Below are 20,903 nucleotides of genomic sequence, written 5' to 3'. Positions count from 1 at the left end.
GAGGCGGCAATTAAGGCATAAATAAGGGAACTTTCTCAGCACCGTGGCAGGGAACCTGTGGTCAGGCAGTGCTTGCCGTGTCCCCACATCCCTACCACGAGAGTCTTGTACTGTTTGCTCACTAGCAAAAGCTCAGGGTGTGCTGTCCTGTGTGTAAAAAAAAAAAAACAACAGTGAATGCTCTGGGTGAATTCCCATTGCTTTTTATTTCCCTCCAGGCAATATCATTGCTTTCCATGGGAATGCACCTTTTCTCCACATTAAAGGAGATAATGGGTAGCAAAACCAGAAGGCTGGCTTTTATTTTTCTGGAGGAGTTAGAAATGATAATTTCTTCTTGCAGGGATGAAGATACTTGTGCTGCAGGAAGGGAAGGTGCAAGTGAATGGCTGCTGCACTTCAGCCCAAAGCTCAGATTGGAGAAATGGGGAACATCATAGAGTCATGGATTGGGTTGGGTTGAAAAGGACCGTAAAGATAATCTAGTTTCAATCCCTTTGCCATGCGCAAGGAGACCTTTCAATAGACCAGACCAAACCCTTGACGTAGGCCCATTTATGTGGTCAGTTGTAGTTGGTAAGCTGTGACTGCCTCAGGTGAGAAGCTGAAGGCAAATACATAGGATGAAACCCTAGGACAAGAAACTTAAGTAATTTTTAACAGTAAGATTTGTTTGAGCTGGAGCTAATTACCTAGAGAAGCAGTGGGTTGTCTCTGTTGAGAGCTTGCTCGTTGATCAAGCTATCAGGGAAGATTCCTGTCAGTCAAGAAGAAGATGAATGGCTTCCATCTTCAGACTGAGGCCTTGTGACCTGAAAGCCCTGCTTCCCATTAAGGGCCCCAGGAAGAGTGCAAAAATACAAACTGTCAGAGCTTCCCAACCATGCCAGCTTCCAGATGGACAAAGACTAGGAGGAGTAGTATGTATGGACATTGCTTTCCTCCTTTCTGCTCACTGTCACCCACAGTTAGAGATCCCAAAGACTGGCAGGGTTTGTAAGCTTAACCGCGATCAAGAGCCAATGTTTTCCTTCCAGATTGTAATCCTGGTTTTGGTAAGGACAAAGGTGCTTGTCTCTGAGGGTGTAGGTCTGACCTTTTTATTCACCATTTCTCGGATGAACAGTAAAATACGCTGGAAAATCCTTAATCCTTCTCAGATCCCTTGCAGGAGGGCAGGAGGTGAAAGCAGTAGTGTGCAGAGAGCACTGACGTGTTAAATCTCTTTGTGCAGCTAAGGTGACACATGTTTCTGCCAGTCAAGTGAAGTGGACACAAGCTGAATGAAATTCTGGGTTTTTTACAATTTAAAGTGCACAAGGTGTTCTCCAAAATACAGGCTCTACACCACGATGGGTACAGTTGGGTATAGGCATTGAATTTGAATGCACACACCCATAAATTAATTATTCTCTTTTTTCACTGCACTTCCATTTAGGAAAATCATTTAGGGTGCAGAACTTCAGGAGAAAGGAATCGATTTTACATTTAGAGTGAAATGCCTGAATTTCTTCTGACCAATGCTTAACAAGCATGTGCTCTGGAGGATTAGCACAGTGGAGTGATCCCCCAGGAAGTATGGCCAGTCATGTGGTTGGACTCCTGTGCTGAAGTGCCAACAAGGGGCACGGAAGTGCCAGTTAAAGAGATTAGAGTAGCAACCCCCTTCTCTGCAATTGCAGGATAATGGTTTTGCCCAGGTTCCTCAGACTTCCTCCCTCCGGAGTCAAACTCTGCGGGGTTGCTTTTGTATTGAGGATCTCTTCAGAACCAGGAAAGCCACAGTGGAGATCACTGTGGTGCAGACCTCTTACTGAAGCACTTCTTGGCTTCTTTTGACCACAGCCTGCAAGCAAGTGGCATGTATAGTTCCGTGTCACACATCACTCTGCATCCAGGTGTAGTTTAAAGCCCCTTCAGCCTCACCCCACTGCCTCCCTCAGATGCTCAGTTCAGATGATGCTCGACCCGTGATGGCCAGAAAGCTGCAAAATGAACCATATTTACAAAAAATATACTTCCCAGAGGGTTGTCTCTGTGCCCTTGTGTTACATATGAGTGATTTGAGAGAGGTGCTGGGTATGTTTTGTTTAGCCCAGCTCATTTCCCAGACCATCTGTAGAGCTTCTCCCAGGATTGGGATTGAAGTGCCCTACACTCACCTGCCAGCGAGGGTCAGAGGGTCCAGATGGCTGTTTTGTTCCACCAGGGCCCTCATGAATTAGTAGGCCCCTGATCTCTCTGGTGCTCAGACAAGCCCAATCCTTCTTACTGATCCCTGTGGGAACAACAGGCAGGGGAGTCTGCCCCTTCCCCTTTGGGGTGTTCCCTGCTGAGCAAGCCGTAGGGAAAGCTGGCTGTCTCTTGTCTACAACCTCTCTTGCAAAGGCATCATGAAGGGACAGAATGCACTGAACAAGATTAAGCTGAGGCTACACCTTCAGAAAACAATCCACAAAAGATTCAGGGCACCAAAGTCCTGTTTAAAATCAGAGCGGATTTGGTATGTAAATACTCTTCCAAACCTGGCACAAATTTTGGAAGATTATTCAGCATCACCACAGGCCAGGCTAAGCAGGATGCCAACATGCCAGGTTGTTTTAATGCTGGGAACCTAGATAACCATGGAAAAGTACTTTGCTTCAGCAGCAGCAGGGCAGAAACTGAAGGAGCAGCTCTGAGGTGTGAACTTGTGGCTTTAGCCCAACCTGTTGGAATAGATGTCCCATGCATGGTTTTTGCAATGTGGACACGCAGTGGGGCCAGCTCACCTAGGTCACTTGGCTGATTAGCATAAAATTTATGTCTGGGGTATTTGGGAGCTCCTTGTTCGGCAAGATCTCTGTTTTTCAGAGAGGAAAAGGGAGGAAAGGAACTACTAGATGACCTGTCCATAGCAGATGTCCTTCAGCCAGGGAACTCCAACTGCTATCCAGCTACCTGCTCCAGTGTCCAACACTGACCCATGACCATCATGGACAAACCTCTGAAGAACCTCCCACAGTGCCTGCTCTGAGGCTGGCTAAGATTTCACTGACTATTCCCAGTGGAACAGACTCTTCAGCATCCCTAGGCAGTCTGCCTCAGGGCTCACTACTTGGCAGGGTTAGAAAGTTATTTTCAATCCATGTGAATTAAAGAGAAGAGTAATAATTTAAAGTGCTACAGAGAGAAGGTTCAATCTTAGAATTAGGAAAGTGCCTGACAGCCTTTCAGTTATTAAAGTGTGCACGTGATTTTCCACTATTCATCTACCTTCTAGGAAAAGCAAAATTAATTCATTAAATATGGCCTGTGGCCAAAGTTTGCCTAGGGAGTATTTCTTAAAGAACAGTGATGCCTTGGCTGCTCTTAGGACACCATTTCCTTTCCTAGGCAATGCAGAGTGTTTGTGGATCATGTAGATGGTTTTAGCAAATGGATGTTTTCATTAAGGGGGTTGAAGGCACGTGGATGGCAAAAGATGACAGATTTCAGTGGGGTACTTCATATGTGTGGTCTGTGAAAATGTAGAGGTGGTGCAGGCAGCCTGGTGAGGAAAAGGGAATAACTGGAAATTCTGTTGGGCCTTTAGAGTCTCTGCAGGAGCTAATGGAGATAAATCCTGCCTTTCTAGCTAGGATGGGAACACCTGTTTCCCACTGCACCTGGGAGGCTACAGAAAATTCAGCCAGCAGGATCAGTACCAAAGGCCAAGTCTCTACTTTGCTGAATGGGATGAAAGCAGTTGCTGCTGGTGGGGAAGAGAGATCACTTTCCTTGCCATGAGGAAAGTGTGTAGAGACACTGGCATGGGACATTATTGTACCTTTTTTTTGTGAGACCAAGTCTCTCTCTTTGCACATCCCACCTGGAGACGATTGTGGGGAGGGTGGAAAGACTTCTCCCTCCCATCCCCCTGAAAAATGTTTGCTTTTTAGTGGGGAGAGCAAAAAATGAAAATTATGGCTAAAACTTGAAACACAGTATTTAAGTTTTTATGATGAGTCCAGATTATATTGCCTCTGTGAATAGAAATATCTTGTGTCCTGCAAGATTATCCTTCATCAGGCTTCAATGTCCAGTGTCCTGTGGGAATTGTGTCTCTGAGATTGAGTACCTTTCCCCCTGCTTTTTAAGGCATGAGTATTTTTACTATGCTGGAAAACGTTCCACACTGTAAATACAACTATTATTGATTGCCATGTAGCAAGGATGACTCAGAGATTAGAAGCTGCAGAAATTCAATTCTTTGAAAGCATGTTTCATTCATACAAACCCAACACCCCAACACACTTAATTTTGAGAGCCATGAAATGGCACTAGAGCAGCAAGCACAAACTCAGGAGAAGCATGGGACTTTCCCATGTAAATCCCACAAAGATACAATTTGTGCTACAGCTGGAGCAGAGAGTGGAAATACTCCATCCGGTCCAGGTCTTGGTTTCAGGCTGTGCTAGAGGACTTGATATTTTCTTTCCTCTCTTGAAAGCAGTTTGGATGGAAAGATGAAAACCCATCCAGACATGTCACATGTTAAGGACAGTACTCCCCGCCTCCACGTGCTTTAGTTCATACCACAGGATGCAAAGACACATGTAATAAATCAGTATCAGTGTGTTTGCTGGGTTAATCCTTGGATAACTTTCTAGGACTCAGTTTACAAAATATTACTTGCATAAGTGACCTGCAGTCCCAGTCTCATTCACCACGGTGCCAGCATTAATCTGGATGTATTTAGAGGATTGTCTCTCACTGTCTGGAATTAATATTACGAAAGCATTGGGAGTTCCAGTGCTGCTAGCTCTCTTCCACACCTAGGGCTGTGGAAGTGCTGTAGGGTTGGGACAGTCCACAAGCTGGGTCTCTTAAGTCGGGGGAGAGTCATTAATTGCTGACTTCGTTTGATTTAGGTCCATTCCTGGTGATTGCTGATGTGTTTATACAGGAACCATGGTGATTCTACGACAGGTAAGTGAATCATTCCTGTCTTCACCTTCTCCAGTTTTACTCCATCACCACAGGCACTAATAAAAATATATTTTTGGAGGGAACGGGTCGAGTCAGGTTATTTTTGTCCTTTCTTATTTCCTTAAAAGGACTGTTACAAGATGCAGAGATACTCATTAGCCTTAATCCTTGATTGGCTTAGAGGAAATCATTACTCTGTGTGTGTAGTCCAGATTAACCTCGTACAATGTTCCACTTCTATTTTCTCATCTGGGATGGCCCAAAAGCTGCATGTGAATCCTGGACATGCAGGAGAATAAAACAACTTACTGCCTGACTTAAAATAGGATCTAGTCAAAAATTGATTTTCAGTTTCCAGGAACAATTCTGCTTTGGTTGTTTAGAAATAGAGTCTTTTTGCACATTTAAAAGAAAATGAAGGATGGAGCACCTCTGATATGAAGACAGTCTGAGAGAGTTGGGGTTGAGAAGGAGAAGACTCCAGAAAGACTTTATATCACCCTGCAGTACCTAAGGGGAACTTGTAGTAAAGGAGAGCAACTTTTATATTGGCCAGCAGTGATGGGACCAGGGAAGTCCTTTTAAACTAAGAGAAGACAGGCTTAGATGAAATATTTTGAAGAAATTATTTTCTGTGAGAGTGGAGAGGCACTGGCACAGGTTGCCCAGAGAAGCTGCCCCATCCCTGGAAGTGTTCAAAGGAAGGTTGGATGGGCTTTGAGCAATCTAGTCTAGTGCCCATGGCAGGGGGTTTGGAACAAGAAGATCCTTGAAGTCACTTCAGACCCAAACCATTCTGTGATTCTATCAAATGAAGAATTAAGTTGTGTAGCAGGTCTCATGTAGATTCTGCAATAATTTAAGGCTTCATATTGTAGTGTTTTGCCTTTGTCTGGGGTTAACATGTCTCACTCTTAGCTTCTCATTGCCATGTCTCCCCTGGGGAGGACTGACAGTCCCACTACATATCCTGGGTTGGGGCTGCAGAGACTCGAGTGCATTTGTCAACACAGTCAAACATTGATTCAATGCAGCAAATCTACCCAAGAATTTTGACTGAATTCTTTGTCTTGCTTGGTAAATCTGCTTTTGTTCAGCAGAAAGCACTGGACCTTTGAAGGAACTCACATAACTTCACACAGTTTACAGCAGTGACACAAACCGCTGAGGATAGCTTTGAGTGGAAGGAATGCCAGAGATCTTGTGGAACAACTGAAATGCTTTTTATAGCATTTCCCCAACCTGCTGGAACCTGAGCCCAACAAAAACAGGCTGTACTTTGGTAGGGGTGTGTAGAAGCTTGGTCCTCCTTCCAAAGGCTCCAAGGCATTGGCCTCGTGCACAAACTGGCTGATGCAGTTAGTGGTGCCAAGGAAAATGGGTGTGGAAATTAAAACAAATTAGGCAAAAAGGTCAGCATAGCAGTTGAGAAATACCCTGTTACAACTCTGTCTAGGATGGTATCACTCTAGGCTGCCTGTCATGTCTCTCTCTGGGGGTTGCCCCTCTGTGGTTAAGCTGCTGGATCATAGTCTTCTGTACCAGTCTGAACTCACCCTTTGCGGAGCTTTAATCAAATTGAGCACCTTGCTCATTATCTAAAAACAAAGTGACTTGTCTAGGCAAGGCTGCAGCATACTTCTGTATAAAATTCTGGGCACTCTCCCTGTGGGCTCAAATGCCAGGCAGTTGCTCAGAAATATCAGAGAAATAGGTTTGTGTTGAATGTATTGATTACTGCAGACATTTCTGCAGCATGGATAAGGTGAGCAAGGACCCCTTGGTAATGAAGTAAGGTTACCCAGCTGTTAGCAGGTACAGGCCCTTTGTGAAATCACACCTGTTTGTCCCATCAAAAGGTCCTTTCTGAGTCATGCAGGAAACACTTTGCTCTCTATTACCCTAAATACTGCTCTTTATGTGATGCTTAATTACAAATAGCAGCAATATTCATATTTTGCCTCCTTCAGTTTTGCTGTAAGATTTTGGAAATACATCTGTGTGGTTCATGACCTGTATGACTTTCCAAGGAGCTCTCTCTTTGTCTTTTTATTTTCTCATTCTTGAATGTGCACAACATGCTTACAGTCCTGCCATTCTACCCCTGTTTCCCCTGAAAACTTTCTCCAGCAAGGTCAAACAAAACCCCAAATCGTCACCTGGGATAGATGAGCACAGAGCATTTGGCCCTTACTGCCTGGTTTCCACCCAGCTATAAATCCAGGAGTTTTGAAGATGAGCCTGTGACACTGTTTCTCTTCCATTCTCCCATCAGAACAATTCATACCAGGAACTCCCTTAGGGAGAACTGAGCAGCGAGGGCAGCACACAGCTCCAGCGAGGAGGAGAAAGCACACAGAGCTTTCTGCCTGCCCTGTGTCTTCCACCCAGTAATCCAAAAGAAAAGCCAATATTGTTCCCCAGCAGGGGTTTGCAGGGAGCCAAACTTATCAGCTTTAGTCGCTAGCAAATTACTAGTGGCAAGTCCATTTCCATGCATAAAGAAATGGAAGATGGGAAAGGAGGGCTGCCTGAATTCCTGCCTTGGCAGCCTGACAAGTTAGTTTGGCTCCACAGCCCAGCAGCAGCTCATTCATGCACGTTCCCTCTGTTACTTAACGTAGAGACGTTTTTGGAGCTGGACTGGAGACAGGGAGGGAGTGCTGGTCCTGCCCACAGCCTGGCCTGGAAAAGGGCTCTCCTGGTGGCAAATGGCAACAGGCTGCTGCTTGCTGCATGGCTCTTGTTGCCAAATCTTTCTCCTTGCTCTTGTAGGCAACCCTCCCATAGCCCACTCTTAAATCCAAGGTGCTGCAAATTTGCTGTTGCTGAAATCAAACCCACTTATCTGCTGGGGAATAAAACATGCTGCAAAATTTAAGTATTTTGTGGAGGATCGAGTTCTGCATCAGGAGTTGGACTGGATGAGCCTTATGCAGGATATTCTGTGATCCTGCTAATCTCTTCCATTAAGCTAGACTTTTCAGATTACTGTATCTGTGTTACTGTAGGCACCTGACTGTGTCCAGACCATGTGAAGAGCGCTGCTGCTGTTGCAGGTTTCTCCTGTTCTTAGTGTCCCCCTAACCTGCTCCTGCAATTAGAGGGAGAAGAGTGGAAATAAGAGCTAAGAGAATCAGTGGAGACCTAATCCAAGCAGATAAAGGAAACCAAAGTTCAGCCAGATATTAAGGTCCTGAGGGATCAAGCACAGTGGGTGCCTCACACTATAAAGTTCTTTTTAGTTCAACAGCAAAACAAGGAAGTTGTTCCAACTATTTTGAAACATTGCAGGAGCCAAAGCTTGGTTAGAGACTTCAGCTCTGCTCTCCTGGTTTGTCAGAGCTGCTGGGGAGGTGACTCTTGGGGGCAATGCCAAAGTCTCACAGTTTCCTTGCTCCTACCCACTCTGCAGTTCCTGTGATACCTCTGGCATTTCTTTGAATATAAAGTCTGCAGTACAGCTTCAGCTTTAAACTCCACAAGGCCTACATGAACAAGATGGTCCTTAATATCTTCATGTTTCTGGATTTTGAGGATATTTGTGGCTTCCTGCTCTCATGTCAGGAATGGCCTTTGGATGAAATTGTCCTTTCTCCTTCTTGCCATTTCTCAGTGTTTGTATACAGAGTTGCAGTTTACTTTTGTACCCTGGGAATTGACCAAAATCCTACAAAACCTTTTCCCCTTCAGCCTTTTAAAACAAACTGCAGTCCACCACTGATGGCAGCAGCCCTTTCTTCAGTATTTCAGCTTAATTTCTTCTTGTTAAGACCAGAATTGCACATTGCAATGCAGGTGAAGGGGATTTGTGCAGTTTGTAAATGAGCAGAAATAGATGTGACTGCCAAATGCTTCAGGATATGTTTTCCTGTGCTGGGGGTAAGAATAGCAGAGACCAGGTTTTGAAATCTTTCACAGACATCTTCCACTTGGGCTGTGTGAGCACTGGCTTTACCTGGAGCTGACATACACTGTTTTGAGCACACATTCAGCTTTGCCAAGTGATTTATTGTGCTGTGTATTTTTCTAGCAAGGAGGAAGGGGTGGGGGAGAAAAACAATGATTTTGTAGGTCTGCTTGGGGCTCATCTGTAATCATGTTATTATAAAAGCAAAGTGTAACTCTGCTGTTTGGATTCTCTTTCTCATAAACACTGAATAATTTAAGTCTTCTCCCATTTATGCCTTGTATCTGTCTGATCTATGAGTCTGAGGCTTCCCTGGATAGCTGTAACACAGCAGTGAAAAGTCCAGCACAAGCCAACCAAAGGGCACATTTGCATATAGATTGAAACATGAATCGTTGGGAGCCATTCATTAGTTGCAGTGCTCAAGACATTTGGCATTTTAACAGCTCTTTGCATCAAATCCTTTCCATCACATTTATGGGACAATTAAAGTGCTGGGGTTGCTGTGTGCTGAAAATGAAGCTGCAGGCTGGGGAGATGTTCTTGCAACGCTATAGCTGTGGAATATAAATTGTGTGATGTCAAATAAAGGTAGAGCAAGCAATCTCAGCCCTGGCATGGAGATACCTTCTGAGAGAGCCTGTCTGAAATGCACTCATTCCTGCTTCTTGATACCTCAGGCAAACCCCCAGGATCCATCTTCCCTGAAGTGTATGCGCTGAAACCTTCAAGACTGAGAAGGCTTGGAGTGAGAGTTGTTGTATGTGCAGCTGAGTTTAGTATTGCTTTTTTAAGGGGCAGTAACAAAATACCCAGCCAATGGGACATTCATTTGAGGGTATAGGAAACTTCAAAGGACTCAATAATAAATTTTACCTTGACTCAGTCTTCAGGCCACATGTTTCCCCAGGGAGAGCTCTTGCAGAATAGCTCATATATCATCTTGTCTTACTTGATGGTAATTTCTCCATGACTGTCAGAGCCCTTAAAGATGCATTTAACTTGCTGAGACCTGACATCTGGAGCAAGAAGAGAGGAATTCAGCTCCTCAAACTGTCCCTTTCTCTTAAACCCTCCAACACATCATAGCCTCAACTTGTGCCAGGGGAGTTGAGATTGGATATTAGGAAAAAATTCCCTCACCATAAGAACTGGAATAGGCTGCCCAGGGCAGTGGTGGGGTCATCATCCCTGGAGATATTTAAAAGATGTGGCACTTGGGAACATGATTTAGAGTGTAAGGTTAACGATTGGAGTTGATGATCTTAAGGGTCCTGTCCAACCTAAATGATTCTATAACCTGACCCTGAAGAATTCTCACTGTATTTACATGTTTTCTGTAAAAAAAAAAAAAATCCTGTTGTGAATCTTGAACCTCACCTGGCCACGCTGCACCCGCTGGTGGAGCTGGGGGCTGCCAGCGCATCTATCAACGCCTTTTTCAGGAGTGAGATTTGGGGAGGGAGATCAGAAATCCTTCCCTCTCATCCAGCCTACATCTTATCCTGCTGCTAAGGATCAACACAAGTGTTGATTTCCCTTGGTCATCCAGCTCTGGAGCCCCTGATTACTGTTCTTAATGGGAGAAAGCATCTTCATCCCAGCTGTGAAAGCAGCAGAGCAAAGGACCTCATGTGCCATCCCATCCCGTTCCGTCCCATCCCCCTGCCCTCATACCCACGTGCCTCTGTCTGCCCTCCACTCTGTCCCAGATATGTGAGACAACTGTTATCTGGACAGCCTTGTCCATAATTTCACAAAAATCATATCATTCGCATGTACTTTCAAAAATCTTTTATGTAAGTTATGGGGTTTATTTTTTTCAGTTCTTTTTACTCAGGTCAGTTCTCAGTTGGGATATATAGGGACTGACAATTGGAGGGATTTGAGCAAAAGGTAGACATTTAAGGAAACATATCTGCTGTTAGGAGTGTTTGTGATGTGACATCCTCAGTGGGACCGTGCTTGCTGTCTTCTCCTGTACAAAAGGCTGTGTATCAGGCTGTGTCTCTCCCTGTTCGAGGCAACCTTCCTCTCCATCAAATTCCTCTTGCAAGATTGGAAAACATTTGACAGCAAGGAATTAAAAAGGGACCCCTCAACATTTCATGGATTTGGGGTTACAGACACTTCTGTGGAATGACTCTGATGTACACCACTGAAAGATTTGGCTCTTATGGTATAAAATTTATTCCCTTTTCAAGACTCAGCACCATTTGCTCGCGCAGAATAGACTTGACAGCAGTTTTCCTAAAGAAACCCACTTAGCTCTGGCTTTTGCAATCAGGTTCAAGAGGCTGAGCAAATCTCCTGGGGCCCAGGGGAGAAAAAGCAATAACAGATCTTTTCAAATAGCACAAATCGAAATATGGCGTTTCTTTCTTGGGAGAAAGTTGAGATGGGGCTATAGAGAATATCTGTCAGGATGTCATTTCCTGGTCAATAAATAAAATAGTTCCATTGAAATTAAAAGCTGATTTTGGAGACAGAATTCCAATAAGAACATCAAAATTATACTCTCCATGTCAGACTTGAGTGAAATGCAAGTGTTTTCCCTAAAGGCTTTGTTTTTCCTGTTGCGTTACAGGTTTTGGTGACATTATATTCTCTAAGAAAAATTTATAGTGAGATTTTTGAAGAGTAAATCTATTTTGAGTTGGTTCATAAATATAGCCAAAATAATAAGATAATTTAGATGTTTGCTTGAATTCATATAAGGAGACTTCTGAAAAAGAATTTAAAATCTATTGAAGAACAAAGAAAATTCAGTAGTGGGAGGGAAATAACCTGAGATAGGCCAGTGAGCCAGCTGCCACTTTAGATACTTCTGCTGGAGCTTTCAACAATGGAGGAATGAGACAAGTAAGTGTGGACTGGGATTTAGGAATTTGTATTCTGATATTTTAGCATTTCCATTTTGCTGCTCCTGTTTATATTTACAGATATTGCTCTAGTGGTCAGCAGTACTGCCCAGCTTATGCTGGGGTTTGTGCATCTGTGTTGCAATGTGAGGGAATTGTCCTTTCCCTGTTGGCCATACCCACATGGATAAGTTTTACAAACATGGGAAGGTGGTATGATGGTTGATTAGTCCTTTTCTTCTCTACTTCACAAATCAGCCCTATCTGGGAGGTGGCACAAGGGAGGTGACTTTGGCAAAGGAAGCCAACTGCTTTCTTGCACTGGGCAAAGGTCAGTCTTAAAAGTTTACAAGGATTTCATCCTCTTTAAGGCAATTTTTGTGAAAGGCGAAAATTTCACCAGCTGTAAATGATAAGAACTTCTGTTCCTGAATAGAAACAATTATAAAATTCTTAAGAGAGTTACAGTGGGCTGAAGTTGGGAATATATATCAAATGTTCAGATTTGTTCAGACCCAGTCTGTCCCACTTGGCATTCTGTATCCAAAATGACTGTAGCTGAACACCAAGGGACTAGTAAGCATACAGTGTTATTTCCCCAAAATATTTTCCTAGCCTTCAGCTAATTTCCTGGCCTTCACCTCTGACTTTTCAGTTTGGTGATTTCCCAAGCCTGATGTGACTTATTTAGTTAGCAGTCCCTAGTGCATCTCCCTTCCAAGCACTTGTACAATGTCCTTACTTCTCATCCAGCTCCATGGCCATTTTCTGAACCTTCCAACCACTGAGTTTGATATCCCCTTTATTTTGGACTGGAAGAGTGTTTTAAAGAAGTATCTCATCCAACCTGTCCCGCTCTGCCCTAGGCAACCTCATGGGCCACTGGAGAAAGCAAAATGGTTCCCACCATAGATGGTCCTTTGGTGTTCCTTAACCTGGCACACCCATTTGCATGTCCTGCCTGAAGCAATGCCACTAGCATCCTGGTAGTATTGCTCCCTCACAGCTTTTCTACCAAAAAGCAGATGTCCTCCATCCTTTCCTCAGAGCCACTTTAGCAGAGCCCAGGAGAAGAAGAAGCTGGCTTATCCTGCATGCTGAGGAAAGAACCAAGTGATGCTTGGTTTTAAGGTTAGGAAAAACACATGTATGGGACAGTGATTTGCCCACCGTGACTCAGGGGCCTTTTGTGCAGCCCGTGCAAATGCAATGTGAGCAATTTATGTGCATCCCCTACCACCCAGCCAGGCGTTTTATTGTCAGCACCATCGCTGGCAAATGACTCTTAAGGTCACACACTGCATTTTCATGATCTACAAATCACTTTGTGAGGGCATTTTACTGCCTCTTTACCCCATAAAATTGCTAGATTAGGTGTGAGACGAACAGGAAGTCTTTCCAATAACATAGATGCTGGAAATGAAACAACATTTGCCTCCAGCAAAATGCAGTGGGGGCATTAACTGAATTTCCATGCTGATATTGTCAGCTAATTCCTGAAACATAGGCTTAATTAATATATCTATATGATAATACTCTTGGCAGTCTCAAAATTAAAGCTGTATTGCAATTACTGAGTTTCTCAAAGCAAGTATAAAATTGATGAGTATTACTCACGTGAATTAATTTCCCTTCACGTGATTTGGGTATGCACATGAGTACCCATTAGCTGCCAGTTTCTGCACAAGCCTCTATGCCATGCTAGGCTCCCTGAAAACCCCACAACCAAACCAAAATTTTGGTTCCAGGAGTAACATTTAACAAAACTTATTTGTAATACAACCCTTCTCAAAAGGGGTTTTGGAGGCCATATCCCCTTGTGCAGCATATGCAGAATGGTCTGTCCATGTAATAAAATATCCATGAGGAATAGAAGAAGTACCAAAACTACAGGAATTATTTGCTGAGCCAAAATGCCGAGCTTCTTTCTTTTGTGGTTTCAATTTTATAGCTACTAGAGTTCAGGATGTCCATATGAAAGTCTTATCCAGCTCACAGTCTTGCCAGCCAGCATTCTTTAAAAACCTCATGTAAGACATAGGTCCAACTTCATTTTCCAAGCTATAACTGTTGCTTTGTTTGCAGTGGCTGGGATTATTTGGCCTGACTTGGATTTTGAAACAGGTTTCTGGGTTCATGTGTGTAAAAAGGACTGATGTCTGGTTGATGGTCACTTTCTGAAGGTCAGGTCTCTTCAGTGTATGCCCAACAAGCTCTAATCCATTAGCTGTAGAGCTGTTCCAAGACCACAGTTTGAAGGCATCCACAGTGCACAAGTGTGTGTCCTGATCCAGCAAGTCGACTGTCTCAGCTGGGTCTGGCAACTGCAGGTGTGATTTGACCAGTGATGGTTGTCTCAATCTCTATCATCTTGTGCTAGCCTAAAAACTCCACTCCACCTCTGTTTGCAGCCTCTAGGGTTTGTCTAGCTGAACTTGCCAACTGGTCCCTTCAGACCCTTAATGAGCCAGGTTGTCCTCTGTGGTCTCTCCATTATTCAAGAGCCTTCTGGAATTTCATATACTATTAGCATCAAAGTTTAATAAAACCCATGGAGAAATCATCAGAAACAAGTCTCCTGGTGCATTTGGTAATTCCAGGGAATTACAGCAGATGGGGCTGGTATTGTTCTGTGCAGTTCTGCGACCGGTCCACCTCCTTTTGAGGGGTCCACCACCAGCACTTTGGTTCGTTTTTCCAATACTGTAGGCAGAGGGATTGAAGAATCCAGGCAAGTGGTTGCAATTAGCAAATTGCTCTGAGTTTCCTTTTCAAGGTGATCTTGTATGAGGCAACTCTGGAGTCTTCAGAACCATACAGCAAGCAATGAAGTACAGATTTTTCTGGGTTCTGGTAGGTACTCGCAGGATTCTTTTGTTTTCTATTTCATTATGAAAAAAGAACCATGTGCTTTGTGTTCTCAAGACTTTTTTCATAGAATCATGGTATCATAGAATGGTTTGGCTTGGAAGGAACCACAAAGATCATCTCATTACAATCCCCTGCAATGGACAGGGACACCTTCCACAGGATCAGGTTGCTCAAAGTCCCACCCAACCTGGCCTTCAACACTCCTGGGTTTGGGACTGCCACACCTTCACTGGGCAACCTATTCCAGTGCCTCACCACCCTCACTGTCAAGAATTTTTTCCTGATGCCTAATTTAAACCCAGTTTTTTTACATCTTGGAGTGTCTTTTCTCCTTTTGAAAGGATGCTACTTGTATTGCAGCATCTCTGCTCCTTTGTTGTGGCACCTAAGGAACAAAGAGCAATATTGAAGTGTTTTGAATTGCATCACAAGCATGTCAAACAGGGTTTGTGTGTTTTCAGTTATGCTTTCTCCTGACCACCATTCTTCTCAGGGATGGCCTTTCAAACACACCCCTGGAGTAGTCAGCTTCTCCTTTCATCAGTCATATCAAAAACTCCCTCAGGACGCTACTCTCTGAGCTGCAAACTAACCTCCCTCCAGAAGCCCACGGTCTCCTCAGTAATCATCACAACCCTCAGTGGGTAAGCATAGATGGTGTGCAAAAAGGACAGATCTGCTCAGATCTGGTGTGGCAATGAAGGAAAAGCAGCATTACTCCCATTTCATTCAATATTTCCTAAGATTAGATATTATATTTAAGCAGTACGGTTTGTCTAGACAGATCATCGTGACTTTGGCTAATTCAGACCCTCAGCACAGACACATTTCTGCTGGGAAAATTGCATTTACACAAGTATAGACTACTACTATATAGGAAAATAATGTATTTGCAGTATGATTAAGCACTTATTTGTACTAAGTCTGCATCTTTGTTCAAGCAGGAATTGCTGTGCATTTTACAATAGTCCCACATCTATTTAGTACACAAGAACTAATTGCAGACTAGGTCTCAGTGAGGTGGTGAAAATGCAGGGAGGAGCAAAGGAGAGCCTGAAGTAAAGAAATTAAGCAGAAAGCATCTTCCCCCGGCATGGAAGATAAAGCTAAAACTCTGAAACACAATTTGACAGGCTGTGTGTGAAAAGTAAAATACATTTTTATTGCAGATGGTGGAAAAATATTCTTTGTTTCCAAAGGAATAAAATCAGCCAAAACAACTAAATTCATGTGGTTGTTTTTAGGTTTCTTTGAACAGTCTGCAAGAGCCAGGATTAGAAACATCCTTTCCAATTTACATTTCTGTGTATCATCTTCTTTTTTATTATTTTCCCCCTTAATCAGTACTGTACAGTGTAATTCAAACTGTCCTTTCTGTGAATCATTGTGATCTTGAAAAGGCTGTATGCCTCAGAGGCAGAAAAATGTTTTGTAGACGTACCTATTTACCTCCATCTGTTACATAGTTCTGCAGCTCTCATGCTCATCAGCTGGGATTCTGCTTTCATGAATCAAATCAAACAGTTCTCTGCCTTCATCCAGGGAATAAAGCTCATCCCTGAGTGTGGCAGGGCATCCATCAGCTCTGCTCAGTGCTGCCACAGCAGATACCTCACAGGCAGCAGCTCCACTCCCCTGCCATGCTGCCAGCTCTGTGTTCTTGCTGCTCTCCCTGCACCTGCACAGGGGCTTTGCTTTTTGCCTGGGGAGTTAGTTCAGGGACTAAACCAGGAAAACACTTTGCAGAAACTCGTGAAACTGTTGCTGCTGGGTTAATGCCTGGAGCTGGTCCACTGGGGGATCAAATCAAAGAAAAAAATCACAGATTCTTTAAGGCTGATCTAGTCCAGAGCCCCTGCAACGAGCACAAACATCTTCAACTGGACCAAGTGGCATGAAGCCCTGTCTGACCTGATCTTGAAAGCTTCCAGGGGTGGAGCATCCACCACCTTTCTGGGCAATCTGTTCCAGTGTTTCACCACCCTCACTGTAAATTAACTTCTTTGTAACATCTAATCTGAATCTCTCTTCTTTTAGTTTAAAACAGTTACCCCCTTTTCTTGCTAAAAAGTTTGTCCCCAGCTTTCCTGTAGCCTAAATCAACCCTACTTCAACTTCAAGCCATTCCCCTTTGTCACATCACTACATGCCCTTGTCAAAAGTCCCTTTCCAGCTTCTTCTTGGATCTTCTTTAGGTAATGTAGAGGCTCTAAGGTCTTCTTGGAACCTTCTCTTCTGCAGACTGAACACCCCAACTCTCTCAGTTTGTCTCTATAGCAGAGGTTTTCCTGCCTTCTCAGCATTGTAAGGCCTCCTCTGGTCTCACTCCAGCAAGTCCCTGTCTTTCTTATGTTGGGGGCCCCAGAGCAGGTGGGGTTTTACCAGAATGGAGGTGAGAGGAAAGAACCCCCTTCCTTGGCCTGCTGGCCACACTGGTGGGAATGCAGCCCAGGACGCAGTTGGAATTCTGGGCTGCCAGTGCACGTTGTTGTTGGGTCATGTCCAGTTTCTCATCCATCCTGTCCTTCTCAGTGTTGCTCTCAATCCCTTTGTCCCCTGGCCTGGGTGCAGGACCTTGCACTCGGCCTTGTTGAACCTCACGAGGTTCCCAATTGTGCACTCCTCAATCTGGTCCCTCTGGTGCTATCTCATCCTTAAGGTGTATTTACTGCACTACACGGCTTGGTACCATCAAAGGGATGGGAACAGATAGCTGAGTGGTATTGTCCAACCTTAGGGACCTGTTGGAACCCCTCCCAAACTATGCTTAGAGAGGGAGATGGCATTCCCTTAGTACCATCTTCCTAAAACTTGACATATAGAACAACATTAATTTATAGAAAAATATCCAAAGTATTTCATTCTGGATGGGTAAGGGCAAGGAGTTTCCATCATACCAGCTCTTGCAAACTAAAGAAAGGTTCAGGTGCACCCTTGGTTCTCTGGGGGTATGGGGTTGACTGTTCCTTGCAGATTTAGGGTGGATCTGAAAGCTCCCAGAGTGGTAGCCAGCAACCTCTTACTCCTAGAACCTGAAGGAATATGTCATGGTCAAACAGTACTGAATTATGTGCTCCCATCCTAAAGTGCTCCCCTTCTGATTCCTCCTGTTCTTATTTTCCCTCAATCCGGTTTTCCAGATTTGGACTTCTTATGATTGCTTTGTTGTCTTCATTTGGATTTCGTCCATTTGCATTTAGGACAGGACCCGGCCATGGGGCTAAAAGGCTCAGTCTTCATTTCCTGTTCCACTTCTGCATCTTAGCAGATTTTTCAATCACATCCCAAGCAGCATCCACCAGCTTTTTGTACGAGACCTGATAGGCAGGGCTCTGGCACGGCTTTTGGGTGGGTGACACCCGAGGACAGCCTAATCTGCTTGTAGCATCAACGGATTGCCGGATTCTCCACTTCACCCGTGGCTGTAATGCCGTAAGAGTCGAGGATTAAATCTTCTATCTCCATGTTTGTCTGCATGCTTAAACTCCTCTCCTGAGCCAAGAGGTCCCAAACAGTCAACAACAAACTCCTTGCCAAAAGCCAGGGAAGAGGTCAAGCATCACTGCGAGCTGAGCCTCATTACACCACATTAGGTTGCACCCTGGTAAATCCAACTAAATCTATAATTTTTGTTCCCAGAGCCTTTGACTATCCCTCAACACCAAATGGGGAAATGTTGGTATGAGTGCCACATTTGTGGGAGGTTTTTTTCACTCCTGTCAGTATTGGAGTTACAGGGTGAGTAAGCAGTGCATCAATTATTGAATTATTTAACAACTCCTCTTGTATCTCTCCCCTTGCTTCAGGAAGCCTTTGTGTGTAGCTCATTACCTTGGCTGACAGCTGGTGCCTGATGTGCTACAAGAAATTGTGAATGGAATCTTCTTTGAAACAGGAATATTATTAGTGTTACCGGCTACCAGCATGTGTGCTTCTCCTCTACATTATCATTTGTTATCAAGCAGAAATGCAAGCTTTTTCTCCCTCTTCTGCCTCTTCCTGATGATAGTGGCAAATGCACAACTAAAGATGAGTGCAAAGAATAGTGATGAGCAGTCCTGGTTCTCCCTAGGGTCGCACAGCTGTGAATCCAGGAGGCGCTCCATTAAACTGAGCAGGGTACACCTGTGTAATTGAGAGCTGAACTCAATCAGACAGGTGATATCTAGAGGTGATGATAGGTGGTTTTAGTAGAGCACAGACATTCTACTGCCTGAAGGCTTCAGGTAGCTGCTGCAAGTCCTAACTGGCATAATCAACTGCAGTGCGCCAGTACATTTGGATTTGAGTCTGCTCTCTAAATCACACTGAAATTTGGAGCTGGGGGAACACTCTGTGTTTGCCCTGGTGTCATGTGCACTAAGGATATTTTTCTTCAAAGATGAGCAGGAAGGGAGTAAAGGACTCAGCTCTGGAAACCTGGATATGTGATTGTGTCTGTTTCCATAAACTGCATAAATGCACAAACAGGTTGGTTTATGTCAGTAGTCAGAGGTATGGCTCACAGATAACATTTGGCCCACACAGTGCATCAACAGTCATTCTGCAGGGTATAATCTTTCTTATTTTACAAAAGCAAGTTTTAGAGCTGCAGGGAGTAACTGCTGGGCCGAATCCATAAATGGCCTCTGCTAGCCACTGATTTTTCCATATCCACCTTAGCTAGCCTTGGACACATGTACTGTAGTTTTATAGCTCCAAATTGTCCTCTTCACACACTCCTTTAGGTCAGTGTCATCTGACCAAGTTGAATTACCTGCTTTGGTGACCATAGAAGTGCCTCTTTTTTCCCCCATTGAATGTAGAATAAGCTAGGCTAGGCTAGGATATTTTGTTTGAAAGGGATGATCATCTAGCAGAGGTCTGGATGTCTTGCTGAGAGGTGAATACTGGGTTAGTTGAGTTGTACCTGACCTTTGTCACTGAATAACTTAGCTTTTCAGTGCTAGCTGCAAAATAATTGATTCAAGAGCACTTCTTCCACCCTGCTAGTGTCTGATGCATTTTCTTTGGGACTGAAAAACAGTCTGGGACAAAGAAACCCAAGGTTTCATTAAATTAGGTGTTTCACCTGCTGTGAGGGTGCTTCCTGCAGGCGAAATTTCCCTTCTTTCTCCAGCAGTAAGGTCGATGCTACTGCAATAGCACTTAATGGGAGCTCAGGCTTCAGCAGCAGCATGAACTTATTGCCTGTGTCACATCAATTCTTTAGGATAAACATTTACCCCTTACTTTGAATATGGCCAAAGCGTGTCACAGCAGGACCTTGATCTCAGCTGTGCCTGCTGCTGCAGAGGTGTAGTAAATCATCAGAGCAGGGTCCAGCATGACTCTTCCAGCTCATACTTCTGTCTCTGCAGGGAAGGGTCTAATGTTACCCTGGGGAGCTGTAATCTAAACCGGATGGCATTGCTGACAGGCTGCCAGCCAGCTAAAGGTTTATTTTCCTCCACCGTGGCCCTCCCCTTATTGTGCTAAGCGTGTTTATTTGTTTCCCACATAAGGCATAGCACATCTCCTAAGAAAAAGCAGGCTGATAGGAGGCTTAGTGCTGTTGCTCTGCCCCTTGATGCATGGAGAAGAGAGGCTGGTTTCCAAGCTGGGTCATCCCTTCCAAGGAATGGGGTTTTCCATTTCCAGGAGGCAGCACGCTCGGGTCATTCAGGCAGACCTCGCTGCAAATGCCAGGTGTCTCTGGCTGACACGTGTGACTCTGCCTAAGTGTCCCCAGAAAATCTGCTGCTAGCAGAGGAGCAATGCAAAAAATATAGTGGTGATGTGTGAAATTACAGATCTTCAGCAACCCCAGTGCCAGGAGAAAAATAAGCACACTCATAAAATAGGACTGCAGAGGCAGGATTCAGCCATCTAGGGTCTCATCTGTCCTTTGGATCCTATTCCAAGGATAACCTAGGGCAAATCATTGCAGTCCTCTGCTCCTTAGGTTGCTCTTTGTCAGCACACTGGGATACACAGCCTCAGAAATATGGTACAGGGTATGAGCAATGATGGTATTGTCTGCTCCAGTGCAAGCTGAGATAAATACTCCAGCTGCTGTCTTGGATTTGCTGTTCCCACACTGCTCCAGTTTCTGTGGCACAGCAGTGAGGAGAGGTGTTCTGGTGATTAAAGAGCCTCTGTAGGATCCCACTCAAATCCAAAGATCCTGTCCTATGGGTCCCTTTATACATATTTAATCAGTTTTTCCTTCCACATGGATCCTCTCACTGTTTTTCAGCTTTTAATTGACATCTGTCTTCCACTTTCTAGGGGAGCAGAGCTGCAGTCATTTGCAGCACTGTGTGTTCAGG

The 20,903-nt window shown here is 44.3% G+C and overlaps 1 protein-coding gene across 1 annotated transcript in view; it reads left to right on the top strand.

The window, feature by feature from the left end:
- The window catches only part of MYO7A (myosin VIIA), a 99,298-nt gene that overhangs the window by 13,498 nt on the left and 64,897 nt on the right, over positions 1-20,903 (top strand). The window contains exon 2 of the mRNA XM_030954400.1: positions 4,893-4,950. Coding sequence (XP_030810260.1) covers positions 4,933-4,950 — 18 coding nt within the window. The 5' untranslated portion in view covers positions 4,893-4,932. The remainder of the gene's footprint in view (positions 1-4,892; positions 4,951-20,903) is intronic.

The sequence above is a fragment of the Camarhynchus parvulus genome, chromosome 1 (genome assembly GCF_901933205.1).
Source record: "Camarhynchus parvulus chromosome 1, STF_HiC, whole genome shotgun sequence".
NCBI classification, from domain to species: domain Eukaryota; kingdom Metazoa; phylum Chordata; class Aves; order Passeriformes; family Thraupidae; genus Camarhynchus; species Camarhynchus parvulus.
Note: the sequence above shows the minus strand (reverse complement) of the source record. Positions and strands in the feature narration are given on the sequence as shown.